Below are 25,773 nucleotides of genomic sequence, written 5' to 3' on the forward strand. Positions count from 1 at the left end.
CATTCATGCAAGTTTATGGTGAACGCAACAGCGTGAGTGTCGACACCGTCACCGAATGGCAGACCAGCAAGCTACCAGTGCTTCTTGCAAGGTACGACGAGAAGGACCTATTAATTGCAAACGAAAGTGGTTTATTTTATAAGGCTAAGGCCGAATAGGACGTACACAGTTTCTGGCTGCCAGTGCCATGGTGGTAGGCGCTCCAAGGAGTATTTGTCCATGTTATATTGTTGCAATATGAGCAGCTTCGAGAAACGAAAACTGTTGGTGATTGGGAAAGCCACAGCCTCGGAAAAAACATTCCAGTCGAATGGACTGCGAATACAAAGGCATGGATGACGAAAGACATGTTTAAGACCTAGTTATTGCAGTTCGACTGGGAGATGATAAAGCCTAAGAGAAAGATGCTGCTCTTCCTGCTCCAACCACGTGAAGTCACCCGAGCTGGCAGCAATTGAGCTGGCCTACTTGCCGCCAAATGCGACCTTGGTACTTCAGCCGATTGACCAAGTTATCCGTAAGGGCTGCCTACCGTGCTCACTTTGTTGAACGTTTGCTCTTCGACATTCGACATGCAAATTAATTGGGCGTCAAATATAGACATCATATTTACTGTCGAAGTGTTGGCGAGCGTTTGGCAACAACTGAAAGGGGAAGTAGTCAAAAATTGCTTCATGAAACCTGGTTTCCAACAAAATGATGGCATATCCAATGAAGAGTTGTTCGTCCCAGATGACGAAACATCAGACCCGGCTTTCGGGGCATACAGCTTCTCTGACATTGTCACATTTGACTACAACGTCATCGATAACAAGGAGCTACAATCTAAAGCTGTTTTGAGCTGTTATCAGACAGCGACAGTAAACACGAAGACGAGTACCTTGCTGTCGGGCTGACTTCGCAGCAGGTGATTGACCACATTGATGAAATGAAGGAATACTTCCAGAAGCAGCAAGATGACTGCAGTGTCGAAGTGTTGCAGCTGAGTGAAATGTGGCGCAAGGTGATAACAGCATTGCTCAAGGGTGCTCGCCAATCGCTGATGACTAATTTCTTTTCGAAGTAAGTGTAAGTAAACAGTTTGTGTTTTGCATTAGATGTTCATCACTCATTGCAGTAATATTGTTAGCACCGCAAACTATGTTTTGAAACCAAGATGTTCCAGTGCTTCGAGCAGGTGAATTCTGCTGTCAAATTAGGTTATTAATGTGAGAGTTGCCTTAGTGCCGCTCAGTTCAGACCTCTCAGACGAACTTGGGGCCATTTGGCGATTCTTAGAAGGGGGGGGGGGGGCTGCACTTTTGGCAATAGGCAGCCACACTTCAGCAGATACGCCTTCCCGTCCTCACAAATAAAAATTTATTCAAAGCCGATAAACAGGAGCGTATGAAAAACCTTAAAAGAAACGTTTTATCATCGGACGACTAAGTTTTGTTGCTGTGCAGGAGCTACATGACGTCCCTGCACTTACTGTAACGGCGCTGCATTGCATTTTTCATAACCCCTACTAGTGATTAGGTCTTTTGTAAACGTGCTGGAAAATGCATTCAGGGCTCACCAGCAGAACTAGCCTGCCCCATACTGCTCTAACGATCGTCACACGGCAACGCGATTTCCCTCTGCGAAGTTTGGATTTTACGGACTTCGAATATAACGGACTCATTTTACTGGATTATGATGGTTCATTATAGTAGACTGTATTTACTGAATAACAACTATTATTACTTTTACTTAAAAAGTAATCAAATTGCACCACAAAAAGCACCAATCAAAGGAGATGACATTAAAATCCCAACATGGTTAAATAGTTAATACCATGCTAACACAAGGTATTCTGAAGTATTGATAGCACCCTACCTCTCGAATCTCATGCAGTGTATATTGCATACTTTAAGGCACACAGCTATTTGTAGCATTTTTAGCAGTGTAGTTGGTCATAGAGCTAACGCCTCTTGCGCAAGCGTGATTTATAAATTTAAAGTTTTAATTTCCAACGAGACATCACGAGTTCATTCTCAAGGAACCCATAATTCTTGGTGATGTAATAGCGATTTTATATGCATTGCATTAGCTCCAAGTTTAGTGCCAATAGGTAATCCATTTATAGAATGCACCATTTCATAATTAATTGATATGTGGAGTTCAACGTCCCAAAACCACCGTTTGATTATGAGAGACGCCGTAGTGGAGGGCTTCGGAAATTCATTGCACTGCATTGTTTACCACTGTGATAATGTAATAATAAGATCAAGTGCGTACAGTTTTTAAAGAAGTTTACTGCAAGCTTTGACAATACGAATTATGGTTCTAATGGCGTCGAAGACGGGACTGCAAATGTTTTATTGGGCTTCAGGAATACCGAGCACAGCATATAATACCGAGAAAAATACACAAGACATGACACAAATACAGCCACAGCAGCACATCCCGCCAATGAATAACCTGAAAAAAGTAAAGCACCGTGTAACGCAAAGCATCAGGTATGATGCTATCGGTATGAGAATAAAGCTGAATGAGACTGTGACATCGTTGCTTCGTTCGCTTTCTATTGTAATGTTTCCCATTACAGTGGAGTTCCAGTATGATTGTGCACACAAGCAAATGGGCTTTAAGTGCATATTTTCATTGGGAACTTGCTCACATGCAAATTTCTTCACCCACAGCAACTACCATTTGGTAATGTGCCTTGCAACATAGGACCCTTCGGACGACGTAGGAGCGACCGCTGTGTTGTATATGCTGAAATAGCTCGATAACACATGGCACGTATTTTCCCGCATGGTCTGTAACTCAATGGTGCAGAAATGTTGATTGATATGTGGGGCTTAACGTCCCAAAACTATCATATGATTATGAGATACGCCGTAGTGGAGGGCTCCGAAAATTTTCACTACTTTGGGTTCTTTAACGTGCATGCAAATCTGAGCAAACTGGCCTACAACATTTCCGCCTCCATCGGAAATGCAGCCACCGCAGCCGGAATTCGATCCCGTGACCTGTGGGTTAGCAGCCGAGTACTTTAGCCACTAGACCACCGCGGCGGGGCTGCACCATTTTATAGCTTCAAGTTTGTCTAAGATGCAATAGCCGACTGTCTTCAAAGCTTTTTTGTATTCATGAATGCATAACTTTGCCATTATTATTGGGCAGGACTAGAATATTGTGGTGAGCTTATGTGGTCATCGAGCCGTGAACACGTCACGAAGTAGCGATTTTCGCGACGCACAAGCAGCAGGCGACGATCTCCCGGAGCGAGCATCGGGCCAATGGCGAGGCGAGCTGAGGCAACATGGCGGCCACAGCCAATCAAGGGCCTCAAAGCGACCTTCAAACATTTGCTTTTTGTGCACTTGTTTTTAAAGGGAGGAGCCAGCTGTGGCAGGAAAGTTAAACACGAGAAATGCTCTTTCCGATGAGCCCAAAAAGCCGGCTCCCGGCCCAGCCATCGTGAATCTATAATTTTTTAAAAATTGCTGTTTTCTCGCCGTTTCCAAAAAAAGTTTCACTATCTAGGTGAGTGAAACTAATTTTCCGAAGCACTTCTGCGCAGTTTTCAGTGTAGATATTTTGGAATCAGATAGAAAAAGGGTTCCAGAAACTGAAAACTTGATTTTCAGAAAATCGATTTTTTTGGCATTTTTCGCGATCCTAAAGCCGCGTCCCCCCTTAACTTGTTCCACAAGAAAAGTCACCCGAAATTCCTATTGGTTAGGACAGGTAATGCTAGTTTTTCTGACGTGGTGCTTGAGTGTGCTGTGTCATTTGAAATTGAATTTGTTTTTGATTAAAACCAGTGCTTCTATGTCTTGGTGCTGGTCACATGCTTTACTGGTTGCACATTTGAAGTGTCCTTTCTAAAGTGTTAATTCTCAAATTTTGCCTTATTCAGCAACAGGAAAGGTAGCAAGGCTCCCTTTCTATTTAAAAGCCAATTGCCATGAAACAAGCTTTAATGCCAGTGGTGTCCACGTGATTCATTTTGTACAATCTGCGGCTTTCCAGATGTCTGGATGAAGTACATCCTCTTTGAGCTGAAGCACCCAGAAGGAAAGCCTGAGCAAGCGGGTGTCCTCTACCACAGAGCTGTGAAGACACTTGATGATGACCTCACTAATCACTTCATTTCAGCCTACTCTTTGATGGACACCAGAAAATTGTAAACAAGTGGCTAGTGTGGTGATTTGAATTGTAATTTACTGCTTCACCTGCCAGATGTTGTTATGTTGCACATTTGATACTTCTTTTTAAACTTTCTTCTTTCATGGAGGGGCCCCCTTGGGGTGTCTACTACAAATACAGTTGCATGGCCCCTGCTGTGTCATTATCCATAATTATGTGGAAAAGTGAGGTGCCTGCTACACATTTGCAAGGCATTATGTGCACTTTGTTGGCCTGTTACTATGTGTGGGAAGCTCGTTATGCAATTTGCATTGTGTGATGCCTGGCTGTTATTTCACTCCTCTATTACATCTATTACCATAATTCTTTGCCCAGTATAGGGCCTTTTAAAAAAGGGGTTTCTAGCTTTGACATGGCTGTGTGGCAGGATGTTCACACAGAGCTCCTGGTTTCAAATCCCGTATGATTGTGGATTTTTTTTGTGCATGATAGCAGTTATGGTCACAGGCAGTAGCTGTAGCGGACAATTGCACTGCCAAAATTGGCTGTTGGTGTGATTTTGTAACAGCTTTCATTGTAATATCTCGTATTGAAAATGAATTGCTCCGGCCTACCCAAACTTGGCATCTGGCAAAGTGAAATCATGTGTGCCTCCTTAAGAATGAACAATTGTACGCTTGTCAGTGGGGTCACCATTGTTACTAAGCCGAAAAGTAATGCAAGAATCGCCTATAATGGGGGTGCCTTTCCACTGCTGGGTAAACAGCGACAAGCAAAGCTTTGCATATGTGCAGGACCAAGTACAATTTTTTTCTTTAATTCGCATTGTGCCATGATCCCCCAACTTTTAAAGGGGCCCTGCGACAACAAATTAATCATATTGTTTTCATGGCTTCTTTTTGAACTGTAGAGTGCACCAAACCTCGTTGGTGAGGGGAAATGCCAAAAACTAAGCTGTTGTAATTTTATTTCTATGGGAAAACACTTTTTTAGGACTAGAGTGACACACAGCAGCTAATTTTTTAATCAAGTAACGTTTCACCCCGTGGGAATGACAACACAGAATGCACGTTTTGATTATCCCGACACGCGTAATATTAATACATTCCTAGATAGAGCACACCGTTGTGCATTAAATAACGATAAAAGCACGGTTTATACTTCTTCATATACAAAAAGATTTCGCTTTTTAACATGAAAGTATGAGAACAGTTGCAAAACGATGCAAAAAGGCGCTGCACGATGACCACCACGATGCTTGTCGTATGCCACATCTGTGTGAGAGGGGCGTGGTGATTAGAAACAGCCTTTGATGTCAGTGGGAGAGTGACATGTTCAAGGGAACGTTTTTTTCGTTGTCTGGCGGGGCTCTGAAGTTTGAAGGCTAATAACATAGGTTACTGTAAAGTGATTTCAATCATTATTTTTGCGTTCGCCTCTGTATTCAGCACTATACGAGCTCCAGAAATCAGACGAAAAAACGACGGATGGCTCCTTTAAGTGCGGAGCATTTAGGCGGCCAGGCTGCCGTGGGCTTGTTCACACCGAAAGGGAAGTAACAAAGTGGGAAAGCGAGCTGTTCGAAGCAGTGAAAGCGCGCATCTGTTCAAACCTCATGCCTCCGCGTGGCAGAGGAGTCTGGGCATCCAGTGCTTTTGTGCACGTGTCGCTGTCACGTGTAAATGCTTCTCCCAAAGATAAGATACAGTAGCGCCTGCACCGCGTGGCGTTCTGATTAGCTGCAGTGAAGCGGCGACCTTGACCGATCTTGCCGCACTCCAGCAACCGCACTTGTGTGGCTTGTGGCAAGATTGGTCATTTTGAATCTGTCTGTATTCTCGTCTTCCAATTTCTCCCAACGCAGCCTACTTGTCTACTTCTAGTGCTGCGCAGACCAGCATGGTCATTGTCTTGAATGTGGATGAGCTCCACTAGCTCACAGAACTGTGCATTGCAGTTTCCATCGGTACTGTTTCATTTTCGTTTTTTGTCGACACCGGTGCATCTGTGTCATTATTCAGTGAGTGCCATTGTTCATTTACTGGCATTCAACTGGCATCTTCTTCCATTATCCTTCAATCGTATTCGAAAGGAATTATTGAACACTTTGCCCAATTTAAGTCCACCATTGCTTACTGGAGCGTCATGTCTCCGGTTGCATTCTACATCACTCGAAATGGCCAATTCCTTCTTTTTCTTTGAAAACATTGCCTTGTTCACCAGCACCTGCTGCAACGAACCTTCCTGCAACAGTGCCTGCTCCAAGGACATCTGCGTCAACCGTGCCAGAAGGGCACTGTACATGCCCTTCTGGCACGTACAGTGCCCTTCGTTGGCACTGTACGTGCTTCAACTGGTGGTGCGTCCAGCATATGGTCACCTCTTACTACTATGTTCGTTCAGAACACTCACGCAATCACAGTCACTGTTCCACCATGGTGAATGAGTACTACTTCTAGTTGACTGCTTACTGAATTCGGCTTCATCCATAGTGACACCTAGTAACTGACATAAATTAAGGGCCTTTACGTGCTCTCTTTGTCCTGCCTGTTCATTTAAGCTTAATTGGAATGTATCCGTATGTGTAATTAACATAATTCCGGACATATTTGTTTGTCGAAGTATGTGGGCATATTATTTTAATCAATATTGGAAGGTGACCACTATTTGTGGCCGATGTGATGGTGGACCCTGAGCTAGAAAAAGTCAGGTCTATCACAGAATGTGATAGGCCAGATAGATAAGTGGGGGATCGTAAATTCCCACACTGAATTATGATAACCGTTTGCCACAGGCATCGGATCTATAACGCCATGATATGTGGCGTGAGTTGAAATCTCTTGCGATTATTATATTTTTTTTGCACGCTGCTACTGCAGAATCAAATAAACTAGTATTTGAAATACCCTGTGAGAAAATAAACATTGACTACTGGAAAAGGTACACAACCAGGAATAGATAAATCTACTGCTAAAACTTCACTCTCTGTTCATGTGAACTGATATGTTGTTTTCACTCTATGGGCAAATCGTTAAACCCGCTCTACATGAACGTTGATCAAAGCGAATGCAGAGTTATTGCCTAAGATCAAAACTTTTTTCTGTAGATAATCATGTTTCTTGCGATAAAATAATTCAGGAGAAAATTCGGTTCAAAGATGTGAAAGACCAGTAGCTACAGCGAGCACTGAGCGACAGTTCCACTGAAGCACTTTCAATGATCCCATGTTAAATGTAAACCAGTGGCCTCAACTGCCTTCTGGATGACGTCTTAAGAAATCATCGTTCCTCAGCGAACTGCTGTCCTGGCACTATTTTTTACTTAAATCTATATAGAAGAGTGTATTTTGGGGAGTAATAGGTAGCCCGGCGTTTAGTGGCTCTACTGTCCAAATTCATATTTTCAACAATTTGTGAAGTGGTCTTAATCATTCTCACCGTCCTGTTCACAAGTAGTTTATTCTTCATTCTTTATTCATGAAATACCCCACAGCACCCGAGGGAGTTATAGGGGGCGGGGGGTTACATCAATGAATGATGTACATCATCGTACGCACACAAAATATATCAATACCTGAAGTACACCTTTGTTCACACACATAATACAGTTATTTTCACACGTAAATACATCTTCGTTCAGCTTACAGCATGGGATTACAGCATTGAATAAAATACATCTTCATTCTATAGTCAAGAGTCCGACGAAATCCCGTCTGGTCGGGGACAAACATAGTGCAAAATAACAAAAATGCCGACGAAGGTGAAATACACAAAAGTTAAAGAGACGTTTCGGCTCCCCACACGGGAGCCTTGCTCACAGTGCACTACGTACTTGATTTTCATTTAGCTTATTAAATCCGAAGCATTTTCTTGCGAACTTCAGTGACTTTGAGCGTATCTATCTATCTATCTGTCTGTCTGTCTATCTAGCCGCCTACGACTTTTAGCTCTTCTGGCCGTTTCGATAATGCTATATCTACCAAACTTGGTATGGCATAACATGATGGACTTGGTATGGCATAACTTGGTATGGCATAAACTTGGTATGGCATAACATGACTGTATGAAGAACATATTTGACTAGTCTTAGCATGAAAATCATGACGTATGTCATGAATGCCATGATTTACATTTAATGGTCCCGCAGCTCTTGCGGTGGTTTCAATCACGTGGCATGTTGCAAAATTGGTACGGTATGGCATGATTCCACGGCGAACACAAGCGACAGACTCTAACATCAAAATCATGAAATGCGTGTCATGTAACAACATGACTACATGCCACGCTCACGATGTGCTCGTGGCCGTTTCGCTAGCATCACATATACCAAATGTGTTATGGTACGTGAATAGATGACGAAGGTATGTGACTAATGCAAACATGATAATCATGAGATGCGTGTCATGTAACGACATGACTATATGCTACGCTCATGATGCGCTCGCGGCCGTTTCGATAGCTTCGCGTCGCAATCTACCCGCTTAAAGTCTATTTTGCCCTCCCGGTCCCTAAACCCCAGTGCTTTGAAAAACTCTGCGCCATCATTCTGAACTATAGGGTGAAGCCCTTTACAGAACATTATCAAGTGTTTGCAGTTTCTTCTTCCTCTCCACACGCACTGCATACTGTGTCTACCCCTTCGTATTTGGCCCGATATGTCTTGGTTCGCAGTACTCCCGTTCTGGCCTCAAACAGTAGAGAACTACCCCGAGTATTATCATAGATCCTTTCCTTGGCAATTTCCTGCTTAAAAGTTCGATAGATCTCTAGTGCGGACTTCTTAATCATGCCCATTCTCCACATGTCAGTCTCCGTTTCCTTCACTTTCTTCTTAACCGATAGTTCTTTTTGGTTTGGCCACCTGCTGTTTTCTAAGCATTTACCAGTCAATTTTCTGGTTCGCTTCCTCCATTTTGTATCGACATTCTTCATGTACAAGTAGCTGAAAATCTTCCTAGCCCAACGCTCCTCCTCCATTTCTCTCAATCGCTTCTCATATTTTATCTTGCTGCTAGCTTCCCTGCCCTCAAATGATGTCCATCCCATATCACCTTGTACTCACTGATTTGGTGTATTCCCGTAAGCTCCTAAAGCAAGCCTACCTATTCCACGTTGCTTAATTTCTAATCTTGCTTGAACTTCTGATCTCATGCACAAGACCGCATTGCCGAACGTCAGCCCAAGAACCATGACCCCTTTCTATATTCCTCTCACAACATCATACCTATTGTAATTCCACAGTGCCCGCCCCGCCGCGGTGGTCTAGTGGCTAAGGTACTCAGCTGCTGACCCGCAGGTCGCGGGTTCGAATCTCGGCTGCGGCGGCTGCATTTCCGATGGAGGCGGAAATGTAGGCCTGTGTGCTCAGATTTGGGTGCACGTTAAAGAACCCCAGGTGGTCGAAATTTCCGGAGCCCTCCACTACGGCGTTTCTCATAATCATATAGTGGTTTTGGGACGTTAAACCCCACATATCAATCAATCAATTCCACAGTGCCCTATTTTTCATCTACTGCTGCATTCCTGTTACCTTTAGTCGTCACGTATATTTCATGTTCCCTCAGGTACTCGGTCCCATTCTTTATTCATACGCCCAGATATTTGTATTTATCTGTTATCTCTAGCGTGACCTCCTGTATTCTAAGTTCACTACCTTCGTTGTCATTGAAAATCATGACTGCTGATTTTTCCTTACTGAATCTAAAATCTAACCTATCTCCCTCATTACCGCAAATGTCCATCAATCTCTGCAAATCTTCCTTGTTGTTCGCCATTAGCACTACATCATCTGCGTACATTAATGCTGGTAGTGCCTGATCAATGAGTTTTCCTTGTTTAACTAAAGAGAGGTTGAAGCCCAGTCCACTTCCCTCTAATTTGGCCTCTAACCCTTGTAGGTACATCATGAATAATAAGGGTGACAGGGGACACCCCTGCCTAAGCCCCCGTTTTACCTCTGCAGGCTTCGATACCTGTTTTTCCCACTTTATAACTACCTTGTTACCTTTATAGATATCCTTTAAAAGATTAGTGACTACATGTTCCATGCCTAGTGTGTCCAGTATTCCCCACAATTCCTCTTGAACCATGCTATCGTACGCTCCCTTGATATCCAAAAATGCTAGCCACAGGGGCCTGTGTTTCTTTTCTGCTATTTCGATGCACTGCGTCAGTGAGAACAGATTGTCTTCCAACCTCCTGTGTTTCCGAAACCCATTCTGCAGTTCCCCCAGCACCCTCTCATCCTCTATCCATGCCTGCAGTCTTTCCTTTATAATCTGCATCGCCAGCCTGTAGACCACTGATGTCACTGTTATAGGACGGTAGTTGTTTATGTCAGCTTTGTCCCCCTTTCCTTTATAGATCATGCTCATCCTGCTAAGTTTCCATCCATCGGGAACTTCACCATCGATTATTATTTTGCTCACTGCCTCTCTCAAAGTCTGCTTAGACTTCGGACCTAATGTCTTTATCAGCATAATTGGAATGCCATCTGGGCCTGTTGATGTACTACTAGGAACCCTTTTCTCAGCCCTTTTCCACTCTCGTTGTGAAAATGGAGCCATTGCACCACTTGATTCGTCCTTGTCTATTGTGGTGCATAAAGTACTTCTTTGTTGAAACTTTTCTGTAACCCTTGTTCTTATATATTCAATAGCTTCGTCCCCTTCTAGCCTAGCACCATGGACTGTAGTTATAAAACTCTGCTCTAGGCTCGTCTCATTTCTTAGGGAGTTTAGATGGTTCCAAAATTTCGCAGTTGCCTTTCTATCTTTTTTATGTACTTTTGCCAGCCACTGGGCTCCCTTTCTTCTAATCTTTTCATTGATCAGAAGGGATGCATCCCTTCTACAGCTTAGAAAGGTTTCCCATTTTCTTTCAACATCATCTGTCGGTTGACCCCGCTGCTTAGCATGTCTGTGTTCCCTAGAGACTTCCTGACGTTTTTCTATGGCTCTCTTAACTTCCTCATCCCACCAACTTTTGGGTTTGTGTCTTCTTTTCCGGGGTGACTTGTCATGCGTCTTAGCAAGCTCTAGCTCAAAGAGTCTAATTAGATTCGTGTATGTCCACACTGTCTTATTATCCTCCGTGATTGCTTTCTCAATTTGTTTAGTAGCTATTTTTATTTGCCTTTCTGAATAAAAATTTTCCTGTAGTTGCTGATCTTGTCTCCTTCCCACTTTCACTGCTCTTCCAAAATTTAGCTTGATACGTTTGTGATCACTACCCAGACTTCTGGAGCCACCTTCATCTATGTGCATTTCCCTGAGCTTATCATACATCCTATGTGACATCATTGCATAATCTATCGTCGACTGCAGCCTTCCTACCTCCCATGTTATTTGCCCTTCACACTTCTCGGTACTGTTGCAAATGATCAAATCAAGCCTTTCGCACATATCCATGATCATTTTGCCTGTCGGGTCGATATACCCATCTATATTTTCTATGTGTGCATTCATGTCTCCTAGTATAATTATCTCGCACTCTCTTCCTAACTCCTGAATGTCCTTTGATATACACTCTACCATTGCCTGGTTTTCCTCTCTGACTTTTGCTCCCGTCCACAAGTACACAAAACCAAGGAGTGTCATGTGACCTGCCACTTTCCCTTTTAGCCATAAATATTCCTTGCACTCCTGCTTGACCCTTTGCCGGTCTGTACTTTTATGAATGAATGCCCCAATACCACCCCCCTTCCTGCTGCCTTCTGTTCTATTACAATATTTCCATGCGTAGTCCGGATTGTTCGGAGGTTGTTCCATGTCCCCGAGATGTGTTTCTACAAAACCGTATACCATCGGCCTCTCTTCCCTTAGCTGTTCTTCTATCTCTTCCCACTTCAGCCTGTTCCTACCACCCTGCATGTTAATATACCCTATGTCTGAATTGGCTCGGCGCTCGTGGCTACGTCTATTTATGCCACGGACTCTACCTATCTTAGATATTGGTGCCACTTTGGAATCGTATCTGTCCATACCACCTGTCGAAGAGTCTCCCTGGTTGTTTTCCTCGTTACTAGCTATCCTGCACCCCGAATGGCTCGCTTGCCCCCCCAAAAAGCTACTGCGCGTCCTGCAAGTCGCCAACCCACCTTATGACCGAGCCGCCCATCGAAGTGAATTCTGTCTCGTTGAAAACCACCCCACCTATGCACCTCTCTGTTTATTTCCACCACCTCAAAGCCTTTCTTTCGACTCATCCGCCCTATCTTTTGGTTTGCGTTGACAACCGCTCTTTGCAGGTTGCTATCACGCACCGGTACCTCCGGTATCGTGCATATCACTACCTGTACCTTAGGAGAAGTGACGCGCATGTCATCGACGCCTTTCGCCAGTGTGGTTGTTAGTCCTGCTGTATCTTCATTTAAGACATCGTTTAAACCGCCTGAAATTATCACGAGGTTTCGTCTATCAGCTGTAGTTATGAGTTTTGCGCTGAAAACTACAACCGCTCGCGCCAACACAACGCCACCTACTGCCCGGTGGTTGTAACCCGAAATGCGGCTTTTAGGCGAGACACGTGCGCCACGCAGCGCAAACAACCTTACAGGGGGTGTCAGCACCCCCGCATCCCCAACCTTAATTCAAACCGTATTCAGAAAAACAAAAATCAGCTTCACAAGCTCTATAAAACAAATCGCAACACATGTTCCTTCATAATGTCCGTGCACAACGACGCCGCCGCCGGCCGACACTGCTGCACTGTCCAGCTCGACTTCACCTCAGTACCGGTCCCGCAACAGAAACGTTGCCGTCGGCGCGACGAACCGTCGCTAGCGCCGACACGTCTTCCCGTTGCGACCAGCACTCACGAGGGCGCCGGACTGCAGGTAGTTGCACAGGTCCCAGACATCTCCATCGACCGACCTCACGACCGGATTCCTGGCCAGTGGCGCTGACGATGTGCAGAAGACAGCTGCAGCTGTGGATTACAACACTCCCGCTGCGTAATTTCCGAAACACTCGACAGAAACAATGCAGCAAGCCAACGGGAAGGGGGCTTCTGGCTCCTCGCCCACGTGGTACGATGGTCAGTACTGCTAGCTAATACATTGGCGGCGGCCGAGACGCCCAGCTCAAAATATAACAAAGGTCACTTTTCCCAATTCGTGCACTGCAAGATAAAAGTGAGGAAAGCAGCGTGTAACGCCACGATCCACATAGTTTTGGCACGTGCGACAGGCGGCTGCGCAGAGCCTTAGGCCTAATGAGTCGCTTGGCAACAACCGGCAGCCGCAAGGAGACACCCACTCTGTAGGGTGGCACTATTGCTCGCCCCACACAGCAGCTTACCGAGCGATCGGCGTCCACCGCCCCAGACGGTGTTACGATGCCCCAGCGTCGAGCAGCAATACCAGACAGCAACGACGCCCGACTTCCCGAGCCCAAAAGAGTTGAAGCTACTTATAGAAAATCGGACCACCCACAAGGCTTCTGTACTCACTCGCTTGGCCTACAAACCACGTGCTCTAAGCCTTGTTCACCCCAGGATGCAGACTGCGTGGCTCTCGTCCCAAGTGAACAACGTATTTAAAAAAACCAACAAAAAAAAAACTTGCGAGCAGAAAAAAATAAATGCTCAGCGTGCCGACAATAAAACATGTCACTAATACTCATCTCGCTTCTCAACAAAGCACACCGCCGACGCTAGCAAAGAAGCCCCCCCCCTTTCCCCCCTAGGCCTACTCTTCCCCAGCTCAAACAAAAGCTTGCACCGAACCGCGAAAACTGTTGTCCGATTCTCCAAGAGCTCCACGTTGGGCAGCCAGTGTGGGGTCTCGTTGTGGCGAGCTTGCGCCACGCAACGCTCTTGGAGTGAAAAGACACTAGACACGGTTGGTACAAACCAAAGAACAACACACATTTATTTAACTAATTTACAACGACGATATCGTCCGCCAAATTACTGTACATCAGTGACCAACACGCTAAGACATCCTTGCACAATATTACCATACACTCCATGACAAACACAATAACACGCCCAAGGCGGCGTCGCCAATGCTTTACTTACCACGAGGGCCCCGACGCGCAGCCCGCGGTGCCGCGCACCGGGGACCCATGCTACAGACAAGCGTTCGCGGCAACCGCCACGCCACAGAACACCTACCACGCGCAGAAGAGACTCGTTCAACTCTCGCCCGTCACCAAGGCTTGCCTTCCGTCAGGGGTCACTGCCGGCGCTACCACTCTACCAATCATGATGGTGATAGTGGTGATGGATGGATGGATGGATATGGCTGTACCCTTTAGATCGGGCGGTGGCTAGCGCCACCAAGCCGTAATATATAATGAACCAAAAACTATATTTATTTTTTTTTCCTTAAAAAAGAGTTTGAGGATTCGTACTTTGCAGTGAAGAGTTTAATTTTCACTCGCGCCTTGACTTTAGCCACCAATCAGACAACCTCCTTCTAGTGAAGTCTACCCGCTTAAAGTTTATTTTGCCCTCCCGGTCCCTAAACCCCAGTGCTTTGAAAAACTCTGCGCCATCATCCTGAACTATAGGGTGAAGCCCTTTACAGAACATTATCAAGTGTTCGGCAGTTTCTTCTTCCTCTCCACACGCACTGCATACTGTGTCTACCCCTTCGTATTTGGCCCGATATGTCTTGGTTCGCAGTACTCCCGTTCTGGCCTCAAACAGTAGAGAACTACCCCGAGTATTATCATAGATCCTTTCCTTGGCAATTTCCTGCTTAAACGTTCGATAGACCTCTAGTGCGGACTTCTTAATCATGCCCATTCTCCACATGTCAGTCTCCGTTTCCTTCACTTTCTTCTTAACCGATAGTTCTTTTTGGTTTGGCCACCTGCTGTTTTCTAAGTATTTACCAGTCAACTTCCTGGTTCGCTTCCTCCATTTTGTATCGACATTCTTCATGTACAAGTAGCTGAAAACCTTCCTAGCCCAACGCTCTTCCCCCATTTCTCTCAATCGCTTCTCAAATTTTATCTTGCTGCTAGCTTCCCTGCCCTCAAATGATGTCCATCCCATATCACCTTGTACTCCCTGATTTGGTGTATTCCCGTGAGCTCCTAAAGCAAGCCTACCTATTCCACGTTGCTTAATTTCTAATCTTGCTTGAACTTCTGATCTCATGCACAAGACCGCATTGCCGAACGTCAGCCCAGGAACCATGACCCCTTTCCATATTCCTCTCACAACATCATACCTATTGTAATTCCACAGTGCCCTATTTTTCATGACTGCTGCATTCCTGTTACCTTTAGTCGTCACGTATATTTCGTGTTCCCTCAGATACTTGGTCCCATTGCTTATCCATACGCCCAGATATTTGTATTTATCTGTTATCTCTAGCGTGACCTCCTGTATTCTAAGCTCACTACCTTCGTTGTCATTGAAAATCATGACTGCTGATTTTTCCTTACTGAAGCTGAAATCTAACCTATCTCCCTCATTACCGCAGATGTCCATCAATCTCTGCAAATCTTCCTTGTTGTTGGCCATTAGCACTATATCATCTGCGTACATTAATGCTGGTAGTGCCTGATCAATAAGTTTTCCTTGTTTGACTAAAGAGAGGTTGAAGCCCAGTCCACTTACCTCTAATTTTGCCTCTAATCCTTGTAGGTACATCATGAATAATAAGGGTGACAGGGGGCACCCCTGCCTAAGCCCCCGTTTTACCTCTGCAGGCTTCGATACCTGTTTTTCCCACTTTATAACTACCTTGTTACCTTTATAGATACCCTTTAAAAGATTAGTGACTACATGTTCCACGCCTAGTGTGTCCAGTATTCCCCACAATTCCTCTTGAACTACGCTATCGTACGCTCCCTTGATATCCAAAAATGCTAGCCACAGGGGCCTGTGTTCCTTTTCTGCTATTTCGATGCACTGCGTCAGTGAGAACAGATTGTCTTCCAACCTCCTGTGTTTCCGAAATCCATTCTGCAGTTCCCCCAGCACCCCCTCATCCTCTATCCACGCCTGCAGTCTTTCCTTTATAATCTGCATCGCCAGCCTGTAGACCACTGATGCCACTGTTATAGGACGGTAGTTGTTTATGTCAGCTTTGTCCCCCTTTCCTTTATAGATCATGCTCATCCTGCTAAGTTTCCATCCATCGGGAACTTCACCATCGATTATTATTGTGCTCACTGCCTCTCTCAAAGCCTGCTTAGACTTCGGACCTAATGTCTTTATCAGCCTAATTGGAATGCCATCTGGGCCTGTTGATGTACTACTAGGAACCCTTTTCTCAGCCCTTACCCACTCTGATGGATGGATGGATATGGCTGTACCCTTTAGATCGGGCGGTGGCTAGCGCCACCAAGCCGTAACACCTAATGAACCAAAAACCATATTTATTTTTTTTTCCTTAAAAAAGTGAGTTTGAGGATTCGTACTTTGCAGTGAAGAATTTAATTTTCACTCGTGTCTTGACTTTAGCCACCAATCAGATAACCTCCTTCTGGTTAAGTCTACCCGCTTAAAGTTTATTTTGCCCTCAACGCGAACACAGCGCCACCTACCGCCTGGTGGTTGTAATCCGAAATTCGGCTTTTGGGCAAGACACGTGCGCCACGTAGCGCAAACAACTTTACAGGGAATGTTAGCACCCACACAATCTGGACCACTAGATTTACTCTCATCAACATCCTGCACTATTTTTTCAATTCCGTCAACACTAAGCTCAACAGAAGCATAGGCGAAATGCTCATAATAGTTGGTTGATAATCACAGCTGCGTTTGGGTAAGAACACCGAGGGGAAAAAGTTGTTTAGACATGTAGCTTTATCCCCGTCATCCGTAATTGGCTTGCCATTATAATTCAACTCTTGTATTCCAAAGGACTCGGAGCCACACTGTTTTAAGTACTTCCAAAACATTTTAGGATTTGATTTCATTTTGCCGCTCAGCTCAGTGAAGTAATCATATTTAGCTTTTTCTTTCTTTAGAATATATACGTGGGTAGTCGACTTCAGTTTTTCGAAGTGATTGGTTGATATGTGTGGTTTAACGTCCCAAAACCACCATATGATTATGAGAGACGCCGTAGTGGAGGGCTCCGAAAATTTCGACCACCTGGGGTTCTTTAACGTGCACCCGAATCTGAGCACACGGGCCTACAACATTTCCGCCTCCATCGGAAATGTAGCCGCCGCAACCGGGATTCGAACCCGCGACCTGCGGGTCAGCAGCCGAGTACCTTAGCCACTAGACCACCGCGTCGGGGCTTCAGTTTTTCGAAGTGAGTTGCTGATTTGCTTTTCTTGAATGCGCGAAACACCCTTTTTCTTTTGTTGATAAGTTTCAATATGGGCGCTGTTACCCATGGCTGTTTGTGCTCTTTTAGCTGTGAAGAATAAACACTAGGGATATGTGTATTTGTTAACTCAGATAGTATAGTCTTAAATTTGTCCCACATATTATGCACATTACCCTCCTCAAAAAGCATTCGAAAACAGGGAACGAATTACGAAGTTTTTCGGGAATAGCATGGTAGTCGCCCTTCTCGTAAAACTAGATCCTTCTACTCGTAGGTAGCTTCGCACACATTTTTTTCCCTTTTGGATACAAGCAACAACAACAAGATTTTCACTAATTTTTGGAATCACAGTCTCGTGGGTTTGAATCCCGGCTGCGGCGGCTGCATTACCGATGGAGGCGGAAATGTTGCAGGCCCGTGTGCTCAGATTTGGGTGCACGTTAAAGAACCCCATGTGGTCGAAATTTCCGTAGCCCTCCACTACGGCGTCTCTCATAATCATATGGTGGTTTTGGGACGTTAAACCCCACATATCAATGGAATCACAGTCAGGTTACTCACGAAATTAGGTGCGTTACAAAACAGCTAATCTAACTCAGCGTCATTGCGAGTAGGGGTGGTAACGTACTGCGCCAAATCAAACGTGTCGACGATATTTTTCATCGCAAGGTTGTTGTGCCCGCTCAAACTCATATATAGATCATTACCCCAAGATAAGCCAGACAGATTAAAATTACCCTCGAGAAGTATCGTCTGGGCTGACGCTTCGGAAGGAATTACATATAGTATTCGCATTATGATAATATCTGAGCTCGGCGAGCGATAAGCCATTCCGACCAAGAACTTGAAGTTATCCGGCAAGATTATCTTGCACCGTATAGACTCCTGTGCGCCGCACTTATAATCAAGCTCCATTGACTGTAAAGAGGAGCGGACAAGCAAAAAGACGCCACCGCCTGCTGTGGGCCTATCTTTGCGATAGACGACGCAATTTTGCGGAAACACCTCACTATCAGCAATGGAGGGTTCTTCCGAAAATTCTGCTAAGGACTATGTCAGCGTCGACACTTTCAAGTAAGCCCGAGAGCTCAGCAGCTTTATTAACTACACTTTGGCAGTTCATAATAACCGCAACAAGTTCTTGACATTGGTATTTCTCTTTTTTTTCCTAGTTTGTCATTGCCAGCGTACTGGGACGACCTCTTTTTTTTCTTCCTCCCACCTGAAAGCCCTGCCATTAATGATCAGTTTGCCAAAATTTAGTTTCACTTCATTGTTCTTATCTTTTCTTTTTGTCTTAGCATATTCCCACAGCTTATTCCTGACACTTCTCGTCTCAGGCGAGTAATCCTCGCTAACGCTATACTGGGAATTCTTGAATCTTTTTTGGAATTAAAAAGCACTGCCTGGCGTTTTTTATAGAATGAGAATTTAACAATAATTGGCCTCTTTTTATTCTCATTATAGGGTTCTAAGCGATGTGCTCTTTCCACAGATTCAAGTTCCATTCCAATGTGTGTATTGCAAATATTCTTTAATATAGCTTCGGATTCATCCCAGGATTTTGAGGTTTCAACATCAACGCCATAGAAAACAAGACTTTTCCGGTGACTTCTGTTTTCCAGGTCATTTGTCTTCTTCTGAAGATCTTTCACTTGTTGATGAGCTGCCATATTATAACTGCCTATTCTGTTACAGTCTTCGTGATGTCCCTTATCTGCTTCTGAGTTTGGCAAAGATTATCTTTCACTTCCATAAGTATGTTCTCATTTTTTTTGAACCTAGCTTCAATGTCATTTAACTTTCAAATTAAAGTTTCCTGCCCACCTTGCAAACTTTCCAGCACTTCCATCTCTTGAGTCTTAGAAGGCCCTGGGTTCAATTCAACATTCCCCGCGAGTATTAACGACAAAATCAAGTACAACACTGTTAGAAAATAATCGAAATCTCATCAAACGCGACGTATGTATCATGCATCCATGGTTTTTGTTATGAACACTTAGGAATGTGGGAGAAGCCGGCAATGCTTTTACAAGTCTCCGCGATTGAGATGGGTAGGTATAACCTGCACCAGCAACAGTTGCATTAGCGTCATGTTGGCAAATGTGCCGGCTCCAAGTCCCACGAAGCCGTCGTGCTGAGTGTTTATATACGCTTGATCGGCACCACGTGAGTTCTGCTGGCCCAAGTCGATTGGTTGGTCCTCGCTGATTCATCCGTGGCTCGGGCCGCACATGCCTCTGAAGACAGATGATGACCCATGCACACGTGTGGATGATAGTCTAGATACTGTAGACGCTATCCAGGGATCAGATGAAAAAGGTGGTGCCCCGCGCTGTGCTGCATCGAAATGGACCGTAGAAAACAGGAACAAAGGTATTTGCACCAGCAACCGTTGCGTTAACGTCATGTCGGCAAATGTGCCGGCTCCAAGAGAATCTGCGAGTCAAATGTAAGAGAATCAGTGTAGCCAAACGCAGTTTCTGCACCAGATGCAGTTTCTGGCGTGGTTTCATCCACGCCTTCGTGGGTAAGCGCGATACCGGTATCAAGAGCAGGATTGCCTGCACTAGTATGACTTGGGTCATGTGACTGTCTCTGACATGAGCATCGTCTCCTTTCTATAATCTCTAAAATTTGGAGCTCTTGATCCCTCACCGGGCAGTTAGAATGATCAGCAGGGTGAGCACCTTGGCAAACACAGCATAGTTCGTTTTGAGAGGAACATGTTTTAGGGTCATGCTCCTCTCGGAATATGCGGCATCAAGAAGACGATCGGCACCCCTTAACGGTATGGCTATATTGCCAGCACTGGATGCATTGAAGTGGGTGGGGAGAGAGAGCCTCAACTCTATAAATTAAAGACCATGCCTTAATCTCTGTTGGCCTACTTACGCCTGCAAATGTACCAATGACCGATTATATGTGGGGACTTTTATTTATTTATTTATTTATTTATTTGAGCATACTGTTAACCCACATTTGTGGGTCATTACAGGGAGGGAGTACATAAAAGTAATAATTTGTATATAAAAACACTCAAGTAATGTCAACTGTCAACAATAACAAAAAAAAACATCAACATTGGCATGACAAAAGGAAAGCAAAACATCAACACATCATCCAACAAATTTTAGGTTATTATCCGAAACACGTGAGCATCGGTACACTGATATGGCCCCTGCAGCTGAAAACATTTCCAATACCTCTCAGGCGCGCAGGCTCAAAACTACACCACGAACTAGGCCTTTCACGCAAGCGAGATGAGCTGGAAAGTGGGCTTACCGGTTGAGATTCAAATGCGGTGCACTTCAACAGATCAGAAGCGCAGGCCTGGTCCGGAGAGCAGCACAGAATGCCGCCCCTGCCACACTGTCGGACATAGGTAATGTTCTGGTTGAGTGGGGTCGCTCTCCTGAGTTCCTCCTGAGTAACCTTTGGATTTTTGACACGGATTAGTCCCCCCATTGGTCGGTACTGGGCAACAGGAACACTGTGGATACCACTGCGTGAAAAGGCCTCTATGAGCCTGTTGTTAGTGAGAAGAGAGGCCGTCCAGAGGGAAGTCCTCTGGCCAGGAGAGGAAAGAGACATTAGGTACTCCTAGGAGGATATATATAAAAAAATTGCTGGAGTGGAAGCCGCCTATACTTACCCATAGAGCACAGTGAAGCCGGCGGCGGCCATCTTGTGGTGGGCAGGAAGGCGGCCGCGTAGCATATAGTGCACTTCCGCGGCCGTTTTTTTTTCGCAAATGATTGCTGCTAGAGAAGTAAAAACGTGCTCACATAGTCGCCGATACACTGGCAGTATTTAAAGAGACTACAGAACGGTTCGTTTTTCATGTGTTAAAATTTTATTTGTACAGCTTTCTCAGCCTTTAGCCAACATGAACGTTATGGCAAAGTTGTTTCACTGATTCCTAAAAATGACGAGTCTTGAAAGCAAAGACCTAACTTTGTCTTTCACGAGTTCCCGGCTTCGTTCCTTTGTCATGTGGTGCAGCCTGATCTTGATGTACAGCTCCAATACTTGCTTGCTCAAGTTGTAAATATGGTTGTCCAACACGTCGACGTCAAAAAGATGTTGTTCCAATTGTGAAAACCACCTCTTTTCCAGTGATTGACTCAAAATCTCCAGGACTAGTTGTTTGGTATTGGCATGTATGTTCTTAAGGCATTGAGTGGAAGCCTGCAGTCGACGCAGCCCCTTTTCCGCTGTTTCGCACAGTGACACAACGTCTTCGGAAGGGTAAAAGAGTCCACCTCGATTTTTTTGTCTCACCAATAGAGATGTATCCGCTCCATGAAGAGCTTCTATGCACAACTCACAGGTGTTTGTAGTAGCGATTTTGCGAGCGACAAAGCCTGCAATGTAAGGCACGACAGAGCAAACGAATGTGGAGAGGCTCTCTGGATAGTCAATTCGGTCTGTGTAATCGTGGTCCTCTGGTTGTAGGATGGCACACCTTCGCGATGTGACCTCAGTGGTTGCACAAAATGTAGTGGCAGAGGCAGATGCACCCAGAATAGAAACAATATCTTGCGAACAGTTGCCTGAGGTGGACGATCTCACTTCTGTCTGGACCAATAGACGCTTGTAAGCTGCCATGAATTGGGCAGCTGTAGGGTTGTTGTTGAACCCCCCACGTCCTCGCACACAGCCAAAGAAAGTTTCTGCGTGATCTTGACTCATCTTGTGCGTGAGCAGATAGTTAAGTTGACCTTCATGAACGAGTTCCTTGAAGATACTTTCTGTGCTCTGTATACACACAAGAAAACCCACAAATCCTGTCCTCTTTGTTCCCTGCAAAAGTGGTCGACCGAATGGGTCTTTTAAAGCACATATGTACTCTCGAGCGTCGGCAAAAAATGGTTTCCAACAAGGCTCATTTTGCTTTCGAAGGGGGGCTTTGTATGATTTTGCAAACGCATTTCTGGAGTTTAGCAAATCGAAGAGATGATCAAATACCCTCACAAATTTTGCCGTGGCACTAGCACCTCTAAACTGTGGCAGCTTCAGCGTTTGCTCGCAAAATTCAAGAGCGTCTGCGACTGAAGCGCTGAGTGCCTGAACTGCGAGCCGTACCTTCATCTTTTGCTTCTCCCACTGCATATGCACCTTAGTTAGCTTATTGCCAAGGCGGAGCCCTTCCTCGCGCTGTAAAGCCTCCAGTGCCTTTATGTAAGCCCATTTTATGTGGTTTCCATCAACATCAGTGATGTAACACATTGTTGCCAGTGAATTTCTAATCAACTTAATCATGTGGCATGGGTCAAGCAGGATATGCACATCCCTTGACTCATCAACTGGGTTTTTAAAGGATGTGGAGAACTCGACAGGATCAGGCTTCAGTTCTGCACCAAGGCATTTTGCCATAGTGAAATTTGATGACGCACCATCAAATGTTAGACTGACAACTTGAACTTTCACAGATTCCAGTCGTTCAATGCATTGTTTTGTTAGTTCAGCCCTCTCAGAACCAGTGAGCGAGTGGATAAGAAAGTAGCCGACTGGAATTTTCAGCCTCATGTTTATGCCAACAACAATATAAACACAAACATTTGTGGCTTCAGGAAGGCTGTCATCATCAAGAGATGCTCCAAAATCAACGTAGCCAACTACCCTGTCTCCGACAAGTTCAACATGTTTCCTAATCGACATATCATCGACAATCAGAGCGCAGTAAAGAGTTTCAGAGCGACCTTGAACCAACTTCTCCAAGAAAGAAAATGCTTCACCTGTAAAGCCTGGTTGGCCATCAACAGACCTATACCATTCTCTGATTGTGCGCTGCGAAGGGAGGGCGTCATTAAACTTTGATCGCACAAATTCGTAGGCTGCTGGTGAGTAGAAATGTAAAGTTAGTGCAAACGTTCGCAGCTCTGGAGGGTATTTACCTCCACTTTCTGTCCGTGCCCGGTGAAGCAGCTGTTGTATGTCAGGAGAAAATGCTGCATCGAACATCTTGGAGCCCTCTTCTGACAAAAGCTTTTGTTCTTCGATGCCTCTAATAATTTCTTCAGCGGTGATTTTCTTTTGTGTCAGCCTTCGTTTGCTCTGCTGCAACGTTTTAATTTTTTTCTTCAAGTGCAATCTTTCGTCTTCTGTTTCCTGCAACTTCGTCTTGTACCACTGCTTTGATGGTGATACAGTGACATGATCTTCAGTATTTAAGGCCTCTTGCTGCTGAGCAGGACTGCATCCTCGAGGTTTTGGTGCTGGCCGCTTCCTTTTCACCTGAAATAAGCACACAGTGGAAATTAACTACTTTTAGAATGATATATATACTTCAATTATTGCTCATAACATGAATATATGTATTCACGAAAGCATGTTCGGGAACATTCGACAATGATCATGCGCTAATCGTGTGTTGAGCGATATTGTAAACGAGCGAACGGGACGAAAAGCTCGCGAGGAAACACGCAGCAATGCAGTCACGTCGACAAAACACGACAGAAGAGATATGTCTACGTCATTCCAACCTCCTTGATGTCAGAGCACTATATCTGCGAAGTTCCGATGCTTACCGGTGCCTGGAGGTGGGCAGGAAAAGCAGCGAACGAAGTCGGCACACTTCCCGCTTTCAACCTTGTTGTTTGTCCGGTCCGGTCAAAACACGCCGGATCAAAGTGCGCAGAGCAAAGGCGATCTTTATCTGTCGGTTTCCAGTGTTCACGACGCACAGCTCGCTCCCATAGGTTCCGTGTCTCAGCATCTTTTGGAAACCTGCCAATAATTTCCAAATATTAATTCCTTAAGCCTACCAATGAAAAACACGAGTCAGCCGTATTAGACCGCGTAAGCACTACGTGCTTTCAGTACGCACCTGTGAAATGTGATCTTGGAAGCAGGAATCGCGCGATTTGTGCACCCATACGCTACGCAGGATTGTACCATGCTCGCTTGAATCGAGCCGCACGCATTCGAATGCACTGCAGAGACACACTTGTCAAGGAAAGACAGGCGCACGAACCGCAATCCACCGTCGCTGCAGGTGAACTGGCAGCGCTGGCCGCCACCGAGCCAGCCGAGCCGAGCTTTCTGCCCACCACAACATGGCGGCGCTGGCTTCACTTGAAGAGCGCTCCCTCCACTCCAGCAATTTTTTCATATTATATCCTCCTAGAGGTACTCACAGTAAAATCAGGTCAGAGAGAGCACTGCCGCGTGACACACAACCGACACCCCACGGACAGATCGTACCAAACCATCAGGTACTTGAAGGTAGACTCGGCAGTCCTTTGACGTGGCCAAGAAGGTCGACGCCGATGGAAAGTGACGAGATGGTATAGGTCAAAGCGAGGTGATTGAGGCCTCGGCTGCCTCGATTTGAGCCATGCCATTGCTTGAAAGGCATTTTTAAAATGGCCTTAGGCAGACTTGATGTCGGGAAATGAATCACGTTAATATGAGTAATAGAGCGCTTTAGAACACCAAATGAACAACCAGGGTTACATAATGCGAATTGCACAACAATTGGGTCGTCGAATGCTTCAACCCTTTACGATACTGTATATGGGTAGCGTGTTCAGGCACCCTCTCTAGCCATGCATACTTGAAGTACGTCACACTGCCAAGCAAAAAAAAAAAAAAAACAACTTTTCTTTATCGGTGAGCGTGACGAAAAGGGTGCTAACACAAGCATCTTTTAATGAAAATATCTTTTCTGCCTCTATGGTCTTGCCTGTTGTGCGATTCCTGCATGTTGCCACAATAGTACACCCTGAAAACATTGGCCTGCAGCCACACGTGCTGCAGTCAACAGACAGCCATCCTTGTTTATAACGATTCACATTGTACAGATGTTCCTTCAGCCTCTCGTTTATACAACGACCTGTTTGGCCGACATAGTACCGATAACAGTAACAGTATCGATAACACGATAACAGTAGCCGATGCACCACATTACAAATGCAATCTCTAATTTTTTGTTTTGCGTGTTTGGTAGTGCAATTGAGAGTTGCACTACCAAACACGCAAAAAAAAAATCGTAGTGCAACCGAAGGTTGCACTACCAAGAAAGAAACGGCACGAAAGCCGTTTCTTTTTTCGCGCGCTCACCTGAGCTGTGCGCAAATGCCGCGTGCACCCTTATCAGCGCATGTCATTTCTTTGTTCTATCCATTTCTGTATTCCGGCTGCTTATCACACCGGTGCTATCGTAGATAAGCACCTCTGAACCATGTCATCAGACCCCGCTACCTTATATCGCTATTTTACGGACACTAGTCGCGGCACTCCTCACGCACCATTTTCAAAATTGAAATGATAGTTCTTGATACATTTATCGAGTGTAGCGTCATCTATCAATATTAAGGCAAACTGATTTTTTGACAGCATACCTTAGTGCAGTGTGTGAAAGCGGAGTTGTTCTAAGCAAAGGTGGCGGCCATCGTAGCTTTCACT

The 25,773-nt window shown here is 45.1% G+C and overlaps 1 protein-coding gene across 1 annotated transcript in view; it reads left to right on the top strand.

Moving 5' to 3' along the window:
• LOC119175048 (U3 small nucleolar RNA-associated protein 6 homolog) overlaps window positions 1-4,314 on the top strand; it is a 54,639-nt gene extending 50,325 nt beyond the window's left edge. Inside the window, exon 21 of the mRNA XM_037426224.2 lies at window positions 4,003-4,314. Coding sequence (XP_037282121.1) covers window positions 4,003-4,160 — 158 coding nt within the window. The 3' untranslated portion in view covers window positions 4,161-4,314. The remainder of the gene's footprint in view (window positions 1-4,002) is intronic.
• The last annotated feature ends 21,459 nt before the right edge of the window (window positions 4,315-25,773 follow it).

This window comes from Rhipicephalus microplus, chromosome 5, assembly GCF_043290135.1.
Source record: "Rhipicephalus microplus isolate Deutch F79 chromosome 5, USDA_Rmic, whole genome shotgun sequence".
Lineage (NCBI taxonomy): Eukaryota > Metazoa > Arthropoda > Arachnida > Ixodida > Ixodidae > Rhipicephalus > Rhipicephalus microplus.